The sequence below is a fragment of the Crinia signifera genome, chromosome 6 (genome assembly GCF_055691185.1).
Source record: "Crinia signifera chromosome 6, ASM5569118v1, whole genome shotgun sequence".
Taxonomy (NCBI): Eukaryota; Metazoa; Chordata; class Amphibia; order Anura; family Myobatrachidae; genus Crinia; species Crinia signifera.
Window position 1 is genome coordinate 169,567,451 of NC_139222.1, and position 14,141 is coordinate 169,581,591.

The 14,141-nt window shown below is 42.2% G+C and overlaps 1 protein-coding gene across 3 annotated transcripts in view; it reads right to left on the reverse strand.

Moving 5' to 3' along the window:
• Positions 1-962: 962 nt before the first annotated feature.
• The window catches only part of RAB37 (RAB37, member RAS oncogene family), a 51,149-nt gene continuing 37,970 nt past the window's right edge, over positions 963-14,141 (reverse strand). For all 3 annotated transcript variants that reach the window (XM_083148075.1, XM_083148078.1, XM_083148076.1), the window contains 6 exons: positions 8,270-8,336; positions 8,142-8,194; positions 6,439-6,504; positions 4,585-4,641; positions 4,424-4,500; positions 963-1,638 (listed from right to left, as the gene is read on the reverse strand). In XM_083148075.1, the coding sequence (XP_083004201.1) occupies positions 1,536-1,638; positions 4,424-4,500; positions 4,585-4,641; positions 6,439-6,504; positions 8,142-8,194; positions 8,270-8,336 (423 nt within the window). In that variant the 3' untranslated portion in view covers positions 963-1,535. The remainder of the gene's footprint in view (positions 1,639-4,423; positions 4,501-4,584; positions 4,642-6,438; positions 6,505-8,141; positions 8,195-8,269; positions 8,337-14,141) is intronic.

A 14,141-nucleotide genomic window follows, 5' to 3' on the forward strand; every position in this document is an offset into this window, starting at 1 on the left:
CAATTGCTGTGAAGCAGGAATGTTACTCTGAATGTGGAAGGAAATGCTGTAACCTACAACAGCTAATTTTCATGTGAATGTAATAACTGCTGTTAGAGAAATAAAGGTGCCCAGTTAACTGTATTTTGCGAAGACTATCCAACAATTCAGAGAGTGCATGATGCTTCAGCGTTCCTCCATAAGGCTAGCTCTGGAAGGACGAGAATGGCATCAGCCAGTTGCCCGACACTTCAAGACCTTCAAACATACTTCATCATCTCTTCGCTAATAAATTATAGATCAAGAACGCATCAAAATTAGGGGTAGTGATAAAGCCAAAGCTCTCACAAAGAGAAACTAGATGAATCTATCGCTTGCACACAATAGCACTATTGGGTCTAAATGAACACTTAAGCTTCAATGGCTTTTTATAATGAATATAAAACCAGAATCGCGGTTCCTAAATGTCATGAGACATCCCTGGAACCTTTGGTGGATGTTTGGTTTTGGTATAGACCAGGCGACCCTTCCGCATTGAGGTGGTGACAAACATGAGTGTTTTGAAGAAGGAAGCACCATGGACCAGGACCAATTGGTCCTGCTGTCTGCACACCTATTATCCATTGGTTTTTGACCTGTGCAGAGTATGTATAACCGATTGTGTCTAGGTTCCTTCCTCATAGTGGTTTCATACCACAAATCAGGTTGCTGTATCTACTTCTTCTGGAAATTGCTTTGGCTTAATAAGCGGTTTTATTTAAATCATTAAATAAAGGAAAACTCTTTAGTGTGTGTGAGAGATCAGTCACCAACTATATTCACTGGGTTTTAATGCAGTCTTCTTGCTGCCCAGTGTTAGTAGGATCACAGCATCTTTGCGAGACCAGTCTTCATGTTCTGCATGTAGGTCTAATAATATTAGCCTTGTTTGTATTAACTAGCCACGTGTCTTCCTATGTCTAAGTAGCAAATGGACACAAATATAATGTCAAATTATTTTATATTCTTTCAACTTGAATATATTACATTTAAGGTAACAAACAAGTATACGCTGTATCCTCATGTCTACAGAATTCTGTAATTAGTGTCTCACACCAAAGCTACTGTATGTGAGCCGTGTCTCCCTGGGAGTTGATACAAGACATTAATTACAGTAAAACCATTACAATTCGTTATAGCTAAAAATGTAAACAAATCTCCGATTTGCAAAGTACGGTACAATATAAAACAGCAAAAGGATTGCAGAAAAATGGCAGTGTGGAATACCGTATATTAATAGGTATATAAAAGGCTCTTGTGGAGGTTTTGTTCATATAAATGTCTTTTTGGCAGAGTTTACTGATAGTCAGGGCATAACTTTCTATCTACATGAATCTCACTTGAGAGCAGATGAAATAATAAATTAAAAAAAGGCTTCATTGGCCGGGATAAAACCATCTAAGAGGGCTAAGGACATTCTCCAATCCTGAGTTTGGCGGTTTCATGGCTCAGATTGTTTCCACAAATCTACAGTCTTTTCTGGATCCAGAGAACAAGGATTACATCCCACTACATGATCAAAGGAATCCACAGCAGCTGCTTTTCTTCTTCTGGGATGCAATGTACTGATGGATCTGAAATTTAGGTTCATCCTGATGACTGGACCTCTGCTTCAGCTCCCTTTGTAGGAGGATACACATTACACACAACCCAAAATGGTGGCAAAAGAGATTATGCACCTATACAAGTATTCAACAATATAAATCATTTCCTGGTACTATACTTCACAATAAAACAAGTGGGATCTTGCATTTGTAAGGATTACTAGCTTGTGCATTTATACATCTACTAGTTAAAAGGCCTGTACTTTCACTTGGAGCTTTGACAGTTTTTAATACTTTCTGTTATGCCATCTTTTAGCACACAGAGAATTAATTTGGTTCCTCGAGTGGCCTCTAGTGGTCACTGGCAACACAGGGGGAGGGGTGAGAGAGAGAGACTGGAATTCTTGATAAATACTTTGTCAAATCTCATCAGCTCTACAAAATTCATGGATTAATAAATTAAGAAATTAGAGGAATAAGAGACATTTACTGACTGTAAAGTTCAGAATCTATTCATATGTATACTGGTGGTTGTCCATTCACATAACAAAAAGATATAGGTATTGAAAGAAATAGGCGAGAGATACAAACTACAAGCAGATAATTACCAAGCAGTTTCTGTACTAAAATAAAGCAGGGTTGCCGACTTTAAGATTCTCCTCTCCGGGAGAAGCCCGGAGAGGAGAGTTTCAGCAGCCGCTCAGGGGGCGGGGCTTACAAGTGACATCACTAAGCCCCGCCCCCATGCTGGTAAAGCAGCGAATTCATGTATCTCCGTGGAGGGGGCGGGGCTAAAATGACGCGATTTTGCCATTTTAGCTCCGCCCCCTCCTCTGAGACCCGAGGATTGCGGCATTTTAATGCCGCGATCCGGGGGTCAGCGGGGGGTCCCCCCTGAATCCGGGAGGGTTGCCCACCCTTCCGGGGGCCGGGAGGGGGTACCCGATTTTCGGGAGACTCCCGGAAATTCCGGGAGGGTCGGCAACCCTGAAATAAAGTCTACTTTCACTTACTAATTTAAGTGAAAAAGTCATAACAAAATTCTAGATAGGTCATATTGTATTTAATATAAAGGAAAGCTGTATTGAATTGCTTTAGTATATTTAAAAAAAAGGAAAGCTTTCATTCTGCCAGAGAGCTGTGTCTTGGATCGTATTCTGTGAGGAAGCTTGTACATGGGAGGTGTAAAGGGAAAACAGTATCTACATACCCTCCAACATGGCCCATTCCATTAGGAACAAAATGCTCTGTTTCTGGACATCCTTACCAGTGGCAGTAGCAGAGGTGTGGCTGCAGCACAGTCCAATATTCAAAAAGGGGAGCCACACCTAATGCCACTCCAAACATCACTGTCCTGGTCTCAGTGGCAGTTGATGTGACTCCCTCTTTGAATTTTGGACTGTGCTGGAGTCCAACCTCTGCAACTGCCACGGAAGTCCAGGAACAGAGCATTTTGTACCTAATGGAATGGGTCGTGTTGGAGGGTATGTATCTATTGTGCACCTTCTTGAGGTAAACTTGAGGAGGTAAGAGATAAATGAAGCACTCTATAGTACTTTATTCTGGGCCAGATTAAGGGAGAGGTGACAGGCAGTGCCAGGTTTCCCACAGGTTCCTTGAAGCACGTGCCTAGGGGTGGCACGACAGCTTCCTTCCCTGTATGATGCAGGGAGATGCACAGCTGGAGCAGGTCAATGCATGGGATCTAAAGGCAGTGTAGGGTTCCAATTCTCACCAAAGGAGGAAAAAGTTTATTTTATTCTAGAATACGGGGAGAGGAAGGAACATTATACTCTATAGCAGTGGTAGCCAACTCCAGTCCTCAAGAGCTATCAACAGTTCACGATTTCCAGCTCACCTTGCAGGTACACAGGTGCACTCATTACTGACTGACACATTTTAAAAGAGTCACAGGTGGAGCTAAATACTTCACTTGTGATTCTGGCCGGGATCTACTAAAGGGAAAATGCGGTAAAACTGAGGTTTTACCGCATTTTCCCATGTACCATCACCCGTCCGCCCCGTCCCCGCCTGGCAGGGTATCGCCACCTATAGAAGCCTATGGGCTTCTATCGCCGCCCGCGCGACCCCCCCCCCCCCCCCGTCCTCCATCGATCTCCTCCTCCCCCAGCAGGTGTCAGAGCAGGGAGGACATCCGGCTGCAGGGGGGAGGAGGAGACGCAGGGGGACACTGACAGCCGCCGGGATTCGCCTATGGCGACAGCGGCGGTTGTCCCGGGGGGGCCCCCATGCACACACACACCACTTTTTAGCCAGTTTCACAGTATAACGAAGAGAAATACCTGAAAACACTGACTGTGAGCAGTCCACATCTGCTGCTCTAGAGCGGATTTCGTACAGGTAATGTAGAATGTGAGTGTGTACCTTTGTTGCCATTAGCCCCAGCAGCCTTAATCCAGCCCCTATCTCTGGCACAATGAGATCTGTCAAAGTCATGTGAATAATAACAAAAACATGCATATATTGATAGCGAAAACAGACTTTCCTGCTTCATATTAACGGCTATTAGCAGTGAAAAGATTGATACCAGCTGTGAGTGAGCTGCATCACGCTTCCTTCTTTTGAATAATAGCATGGAATAAGGACTGTATTGTTACCATCGATTATTATCAAATTTGGGAGCTATTATAGACTCTTCCATTAGGAGAAGAGTATTTTTAGGAATCTTTTATTTTTATGCCGGCCAGTGAGTGAGTGAGTGAGTGAGTGAATATATATATATATCAATTGGGTATTTATTTAATATTATTAAATATAATTTGTATCAATTCCAGCATCGCTGCTTTCACATTTTCTTGTAATACATTTACACCAGTCACATTATACTCTAATGTACTCACTTCGCTACAGCCATAAATGCCAGTTCCACATTTACACCTGTCTTTGCACTAGTCTCCATGAAGGGGATTCCATACTCCTGGAGAGGATACCAAATATTATTAAAAGCCAATATCCTGGGGAGAGCCGGTTAAGCTATACAGTTTTGTAGTGATTTTCTGACCTTAGCCAATGACTCCCCATCTTCAGTTCTGACAACACGTCCGCTTGTCACGTCACTCTGCAAATCAGAAAGTACATAAGTCTTTAGAATTAAAGATCGGAGAGCAACATAAAGATTGCTGATGCTAGACAATTACACAGCTATTTATAGACACTTGGTGACAATTTGTAATATAAACATTCAACATTGGTCAACAAAACAAAAGCATCCTAACATAATAACAAAATCATACAAACACAACAATTAATATGGGCCGCATAAAGGTTAATGTTTGAACTAAATTACAATGCACACTTCTTTACATCATATTTTATAGTTCTAAAGGGCCCCACACACAGGGCCCTAACAGCACCTTAAATGCGCGGCCCTGCGGTTCTGAATTTGCCTATGATTAAAGAACAGCCCTGTCAGATATTTTCTGTCGCTCAGAAGGTCCTGCACATCTCCCGTATGTGTGGCAGGGTCTTCTGAACGGGCCATGCAATACTGCCATGCCTTCTGAGAACCTCCACCTGTGGCACCACCGACCCCCTCCTCCCCCTCTGCGGCTTCTTATTTTTATTCCCCTGAAGTCGCCTAAACACTTTCTGTGACAGATTTAAAATCTCTTGTGCTGAATCTCCCATTATGAATCTCTGGCACAAATCTCTCCGTGTGTAGAGCCCTTGAGAAGGCACAGTATCCTGCTAATGAAACGATTTTAGTAGTGTATTTTAAAAATTGTATTTGAGTAATGGGGCTACCCATGCTTTATCGGGATACGGTCATTAGGTCTACAACAACTAGGTCGACAAGCATTGGGTCAACACCACCAGGTCGACATGCAGCAAGGTCGACAAAGGTCTAGATCGACATGACATTAGGTCGACATTCAAAATGTCGACAGACAAAAGGTCGACATGGGGTTTTCCCAGTTTTTTGAGCACACAGGCGGTATTTCATGCCCTACCATTCACTAGGGTGGGCGGGAGAATAAAATAGTGTGCCGAGCGTAGCAAGGCACGTACCCAAAGCATTGCGAGCAAAGCGAGCGGATGCGGTGCACTTCCAACTGTCCATATCGACATTCGGGTAAAAAAAAAAAAAAAACAATGAAAAACCCCATGTCGACCATTTGACTGTCGACCTTGCCCATGTCGACCAAGACCCATGTGGACCTAGACCCATGTCGACCAAACGATCCGCACCCACTTTATCTTACCTTTATAATTATCATACATAGCATTCCATAGAGTTTAAGCCGCATTGGCCTCCATATGTCTGAGATGTATTGGGGCAATGTCCCCCCGACAGTCAGGTTGGGGGATCGGGAATACTAAAAAGTTTCACAATTTCAGATTCCCACCATTTTTGGTAGGGATTGGGGAATAAGGCATTTTTAAGATGGTTAATGTACTCGATCCTCCAACGGATCAGCAATCATCGCTGGTCACGGATAGACATTTGCAGAAGGGTCAGATTAATGCTGCATAGAAATATGGAGGCCAGTAGTGCAGTGCACCATGCTAGCGCTTTTATGTTTCTGTAGGAAGCTAAAATGTGGCCACTTTTGGAGGTATGAAGGGTCACTTGTAACTTGTACCCTTACAGAATATATTGCTTGTGACTTTACTTTCTAGTTCTGGTCACTTCTGAAAAGAAAACATACAGGGTGGCAAGAGTTGTACATATATTGTTACCTAGTATGTTCATTATTCAAAATGTTTGGTTGACTCAAATGTGGTTTTACAACAGATAACCACATAACAGCTATACATATGAAGCATTATGCAGCTATAGATATTAAGCATTATGCAGAGAGTAAGTGGTTATGACATTTCAGAGAATTGCAGCATAGCAGGAAGTTGCACGGACCTTGTTACCGAGCAACATGATGACCACATCCTTGTTTGAAAATTCATGAACCTCTGTAAGCCAGGCCTATATAACACAGTGAGAGTCACAAAGAAACAAAAACAAGTCACATAAGGAAGAGCAATAGAAATCACAATAAGTGGGATATAGTACAGTTCTAAAACTTTGTGGAACATTATATATTGGGAAATAGATAGTTAATAGTTAATGTAATGAACATGCAGCAAATACGCTTCACTGTTTTACTTAACTAGACTTATGTCTGTTTAAATACCATGGACTATCATTTCAGCCAATATTTAAAATAAGATCTAAATATAGTAAGACATTCAAGCACAGAGAAATTACATATTTTACAACCTAACTTTAAATGTACACTAAGGGTTTATTGTAAAAACAATTAGTGATCTATAATGTAAATGGCAAATTCAATTAGCCGTGGCAAGTTACCATGTCTAATTGATCCTGGAAAATGTAACGGTCCATGGTAGCCAGCATGATCAGGAATTTTGTTTCACAAACTAGAAGGCAATAGAAACGAAATCCCTGCTAACTGCTCCTTTTGCCAGCAATTAAAGAGATTTTGAGTGACATGCGAGTCGGGTCATGTGGCCTTGCCATGTACAGTAGGTCAGAATCTGATTCTCTAATGAGAAGAGATAGATTCCACATGGTGAATAGGCCATGAGAAATATAGAGAGAAATAATGGAGAAAATAACACAGATGATCAAAAAAACGAATTATGTTTTAAGATTTACTGTTTCAAATGGATGTATTTTTGTTATGATCTTAAAATCGATAAAACGTATCAAATCTAAAAAAGTCTTTCTTGGATGCTCAGTTCTTCTCATCTGTGCAAATGTACACTTGGTAAAAGTGAAGGCTCTACAGATTAGACTGGGTAACAATGAAGCCTCTGAAGATTAAATCTGGTTTCAGGGAAAGCTATTCATTCAAAATGCGACAATGAAAATTTGACATGGTATCAGATAAGGCTGTACACAATAGTCTTGGCACTATGTAAGGCATAATAAAATCAGACTTCAGAAGCTGCACTGCATAATTTTAATGGGCAGCAGATATGGTTCTGAATACTCATCTTTTTACAAAATAAGTCTCTCTACGTACACTTCAAATCTGTTCCTAATCAATTTCAGTATAAATTTACTGTAGGCGGTTATCAACAACCTATTGTTCCCCACTTACAGCTGGAATGCAAGCAAAAGTAAACAAGATAGAATAAACCTAATTGTTTTACAAAAGCCCTGATGCAGATTCTACTCCAGGGAAGTACAGACTGAGGAAGTTGGTAGATAGATAAGACTACCATATATAGCTATCACATGTAAAAATACATTCAAGGCACATATCACTAAACATAAACCTTATCTCAATTGAACACGCATGGGCGGTGTAGTTTCATTATTTTGAGGAGTGTGTTCCTTTAGCTTGTTTTGGATACCAATATGATTTTATAGGCTTGACATTGATGTAATCTAGCCTTCTAAGGTGGAAAACAACAAGAAAGTCTCCTCTGGGTATACCAGCAAATGACACTGCTCTGATTTGGCTGTTTAATATGATGTCATATGAATGATACAAACTTGAAGCATAGGGTGTACAGACTACAGAGTTAAGTAAGAAAGGGAGAGTGTAGAAATAGGTTTAGAGAAACATAATTCAGCAGAATTCTGTTACATACACGGATGTTGTCAAATGAGGTCTTGCTTGTGATGTCATACAACAGGAGCAGAGCTAGGGATAGGAAAGAAAAGTTACCAGCGCCAGTCATTTTCTGTATAATTTTTAAAGATCAAGAAAGTCACTCACCCTGCGCATCCCTGTAATAAGCATGTGTGACACTCCGAAAGCGCTCCTGACCAGCCGTGTCCCAGATCTGCAGAACGTTATAAACGACACATAAGACTGCTACTTATCTTGCATGCTACTTTGTGCATATAAAGCAGTATGATTAGTGTGTCAGACAGGATGCGCTCACTAGGGGCGGTATGTATTGATATACTGTACATCGCCGCCCTTCGCCTGCCAGCCGCCGCAATAGAGGCAATAGAAGCCCGTAAGCTTCTATAGGGTATCGCCACCCAGAGGGAAACGGGGTGGACGGGTAATGGTACATAGGAAAATGCGGTAAAACCCCCGTTTTACCGCATTTTCCCTTTAGTACATCCCGCCCTTTGTTGGCAGTCATAAAGGTCAACCAAATAGGTCGACAGTCAATAGCACATGAAATAGGTTGACACAAGCATTAGGTCAATGTGGAAAAGGGTTTATTATTATTTTTTTAAGGTGTTTTTTTTCATTCTTTACCAAGTGGGCATAGAGGGAGAATATAATAGTGTGCTGAGCGAAGCAAGAATTGCAAGGGGACGCAGTACACTTATACTTGGTGTTCATTCTAGCACCGGCTATCTGAAAACCCATGCAGTTCCTCTTCCCTTGCATGGGGTGTCGCTGTCTGCTGTAGTGCTTCTAGCACAGTGTGGTCTGTATATCAGCACTGATATGCAATCTAGACTTGTGCTAGAAACATCACAGCAGACAGCAACACCCCAGGCAGGGAAGAGGAACTGCATGGGATTTCACAGATAGCGGGTGCTAGAATGAACACCATATACGTGTCCATGTCAACGTAAGTCGACATAGACATGTAAGTCCAACTTCCGACTCAGGACCTATCTGCACAGGACTCGATGGTACATTAAATGCATCTGATTTGGGACGATATCCATCGTGACATTGGCTCAAATCCTGGTAGTGTATTTGCCCCCCCAAATCTTAAGACTCCAAGGATTTTGCATTATTTTGACCTTTTGGGGTGACATATCACCCGAAAAGTGGCAAATCGTATGCGTTTTCCATCTGGTCCGAAGCACTTCCTGAGAGTGTCGGTTCAGAGCCCCTAGATTGCTAGTGATGCACTATTGATTTATCAGAATTGGATTGAAAACGGAAGTGTTTATTGTGCATGCGATATATCCCATGTGCTGCATCGCAAAGTTTGACTGGCATTTTCAGCCCCTCCTGGCCCCCTAATCCAGCCCATCAGATATATCTTATGGGACAATTGTATACCATAAGATATATCCGATGCGATTTTTGGCTAAATATATCTTATCCAAAAATAGCACCAAAGTACAAAATCGTACACTCCTGGGAAGGTCCTGGGGAAGTTCAAGGGAAATCTCATCATACTTCAGGGTCAGACATATTGTTGTAATGTATGGGGCCCTTTACTCTGCACCTTTACATTTGTCCCACCTGCAGTGCAGCACGGTTTTGTCCATTTTTTATAAAAGCTGCTTTGCGATCAGGTCTGAATTAGGCTCAATATCACCCATACTCAACCCTTAGCTCTAGTGACAAACACATACACAGAGTGAATCCTCAGACTTCCAATTAAAAGAGAACATACGCCACAGGCAGGTTTCAAGTCCCAGAATAAATGTTGCCTCAGTGGCCAAAGCACTGCCCATTTTGCCATTAACAGGTGATTAGAATTTGTACAATTATTTAATACTTAATATCTTCTTTGGCAGGGTTAAAGAAATTGGTGAGAAGATATACAGATTCATTATTTATATTTTGTAACAAAAATTGCTTTCACTTTCAAGGAGTAATTTGGTCTGTGACGTGGCCTCTAATGGTCACTGACAGTACTTCAGTAGTCTTTTAAATATATATATAGATGTGTTTTGGTTCTCTCTGTTGGTGTTATGCATGTGGCACTATGGGGCGGGGGGGCATTCTGTGTGCACATGGCACCATGCGTGTAATTATGTGTGTAAATGGCACTGCGCAGGGCATTGTGTGTAAATATCATTACAATGCATAGAGGGGGGGGGGGGGGTGGAGGTGAGTGCAGTACGATTTTGCACAGGAATACCGCTGAGAACCCGGAGTTTGTCAGGGGTTTAACTACGATAAGTGGATTAATGATTAAAATGCTGCTAGAATCACACCCTGTCTGGTTCTTGACACCACGCAGAGCATGTTTATGATAATGGTTATCTTTGCTGCTAAATTGCAAGTGGCACCACTACTAACGTGAAGGGATACACAGCCAAAATAATATGATGTGCTCTCCTTGCAGTGTAGTATGATGGGCACCATAACTGGTATTATATGTAGCCCATCACAGCAGTTGGTATAATATAGCATGTGGTTATTTTATTCTTGTCAGGTGCCAGACTTTGGTGGGTTTTTTTTGTTGTTTTTTGTTAGGAGCATTTTATTTTTTCCAGGACCATGGTGTTTTACTATTTTTTTCTATAAGCAAGACAAGAGGAACTGGTGAAGAAAAAAAGATAATAAAATCATATTCCAGTACATGAATAATAAATATCATGCTCTCGTTAGTGAATTATTACATCATGCTCCATTTCTTAATAATTACCTCAAGCTCTGTTCAACAGCTACTGTAGGTGTTTCCACCATAAGTAGTAGTAATAATCAGTAATCAGTTATAGCCACCAAGCCTCCGTTCGCAGCCTTGCGTGGGGATCTGAAATCATATGATGGTTGCCGACCATCGAATGATTTTGGTAGCGCTCGCTAATCTAAGTCACTCTCTGGTGACTCAGATTAACGGAGCGGGCAGATGACATCCGGTGACCCCAGGAAGGTAGGGGATGTCCAGCGGTTTTGTGGGTACACCCTGGAAACGCAGGGCATTTACATGCGCCCCCTGGCTGATTCCTGCACACCCCCCACCCTGCACCCCTTGGAGCACCTAGGTTACTATACAAGCCTCCGAGGCCACATGCGGTGAAGACCTGCAAATGCGGGGCGAATCATCCCCCAGATTCTTGAATGAGAACGTAGATCATGTCAGGGGATGCATCAATGATTGACACAATTCCTATACCTCTAAACTGGCCACCCATCAGAAAGACCTGTTCACAATCATGATTTGATGATCTGCTATATGGACTACTAAAGGCCCTCCCTAATGCACCCGCAATGTGCCACTGATGGGTCTGATCTGATTTAATATGCAGCCCATCAGCCCTCCATACTCCGATCCGATGCACACGAGAGTGCGCATCGTGTTGGAGGGGATGTCAAACACATCCGATGTGGGCCGAGAAATCCATCTGAATCGGGCAAAATCGGCCCAAATCAGACAAGTGTATGGACTCCTTAAGATCACACACATTATTAACTGCTAGCACATACAATGAGCTCTAATTAAATGTATACTATAGTACTTAATAATCTCCACATAGTTGGTTTAGGATGGGCTGATATCTAATCATCACCATACAAGCAGCCCTAGATGTGCCAAGGAAGAGGCTGATCTGTATGACTGCCTACGGGAGTCCCCGATGGTTTAGGGTTTTTGGAGGCAGATTGCAGGGGATGCTGAGACCCACTTGGTTAATTCTGTGCCTCTCACCACTCCTGAGTGGGCCATACTGCGCAACTTCCCAAGGGGACAGAGGCTCACACCAAGTTGTAGAAAACCATGACTTACAATAAGTGCAGCAGCAAAGAAGACCATTCTACAAGAACGGATACACCCAATAACTTTCAATTATACAAGGAGAAACTCACCTTAATTTTCTGCAAGGATTGGCTCGAGACCATGTTAGATCAGGAGAGAAGGGCTTTGTCCATTTTCGATACATGAGAAAGCCTCATCGCAACTTTGCCAACATCAACACAATCCCGGATTTATAAAAGCATGTGTTTGACCCAGTGGTATGAAACCCATTTCCTGCTCCCTCCCTCTATTGTGTTACCCAACAGATGACTGCCAGACATCTCCCCTCCCTTCTTTTTGTCTTTCATTATATTTTTCCTATACCAATACTGAAATATTATGTATTTGTTTACAATATTCACAAATATTAAATAAATCAGCATTTTATAACGGAGTGCTGTGGAAATGCTGTAATTCATATTTCATAGTATCTCACTTACTATTGCATGTACTATTTACTAGGTTTGATTTACAAGTGATCATTGCACGTATGTGGTCAGAGCTGATTGGTTGGTACTTTATCTTTCCAAACTTTGATACATTTCCTCCTTACTGCTTTCAGTTCTAACTGGCAAGATGAAAAAAACGTTAGCATGAGTTATGATCTATATCATAGGTCACAAACAGGTGTCTCATTTTCTGCACTAATAAGTGCGGTGTCAGTTTGTAGCATCACGGGACACAGTATTACAGGGCTGTTTGGATTTATGAGCTTCGATGTGAAGTTTAACCTTTAGTAAACTGTATGGTGCATATACGGAAACATTTATACATATGCAGAGGTAGGGCCCAATCCAATCACAGGATTTCGAGATCCGCAAATCTGATGTTGGGCATTGCTGAGCACCCGCTCAGACGCTGCCTGGCTGCTCTTAGGCCCTGAGTCACCCTATGCATCCCGTCGCCTAACATCTCCATCCACACCTGGGCTGCCCTTCTTCTCCCGCAACTCGCTGCCCTTTAAGCGCTAGACGCACCTTTCTTGGCAACTGCAGTGCCCCGAACCAGGCAGCAGGAAGTAAAACTGCCGGCGGCCGGTCTGGGGAGGTGGAGGGAGTCAGTCCCGGGTATCCTAGGATTGAGCATTTTTTTCAATCCCGGGATTGAAAGAAATGTCTCGGGATTGGCATCCCTTTGCAGAGGTGTACAAATAATTACACTGTAACAAGGAATCATAGCTTTTATATCTAGTTTACAAACTTAGACTGTAAAATAGGTTTGCATGCGTTATCCAAGATTCCAGGGCCTGTAAAATTTGGTAGTGAAATTTTGTTTTTTCAAGGTGGCAACGTTGTTCTTTTGGCCGGGTAACAGCCCAGAGGAGAATCCAACAGAGAATCTGGGCAATTGTTAGGAACTTATCAGGGATTTTGTTACGCCCACCAGAGGCTTTTCGCAGACCTTGTTTTCACACAAAAAAAATTTCAGATGAAAAAACCTGGGGCTCACTGGATAGTGCTTAAAAAAAAAAGGTCACCTACATCAACAAAAACCACCCTAAAACGTCAAATGTGATATACATACATACATACCTTCTCCAAACCCCCTGGCACTCCGGTACCTCACGTCAGAGGGATCCTGCTCCGGTACCCTCCAGGGTGGTTGGCAAACCACAATATAGCAACGACAAAACAGGCAGCACTCAGAAACTCAAGTCAAGTAAGACATTTTGCTTCACTCGACTTAGAGACTGAGTGCTGCCTGTTTTCCCATTGAGAAAAATAACAAATACACACACACACACACTTCTGTTCAGAAGTTAGAGTGCTTTTTAAATATAGAAGTGCATTTTGTTAATTGCCAATAAATAAAGTGAAAAGAAAAATTTAAATCAAATCAATATTTGATGCAACTACTCTGCACAGAGGAAACTGTGGCATATTTATTCTGGCAGCACAAACGATGTAATGGTTAGCATTACTGCCTCACAGCACTGAGGTCATGGGTTCAATCCCCACCATGGCTCTAACTGTGCGGAGTTTGTATATTCTCCCCGTGCTTGCTTCCTCCAGGTACTTCGGTTTTATTCCCACAACCCAAAAATAAACTGGTAGGTTTAATGGCTTATAACAGAATTAAAAATAGAACAAATGTGTGAGCATGTGGTAGGGAATATAGATTGTAAGCTGCACTGGGACAGGGGTAGGGACAGATATGAATGTTCAAGTATTCGCTGTAAACCGCTGCGGAATATGTGTG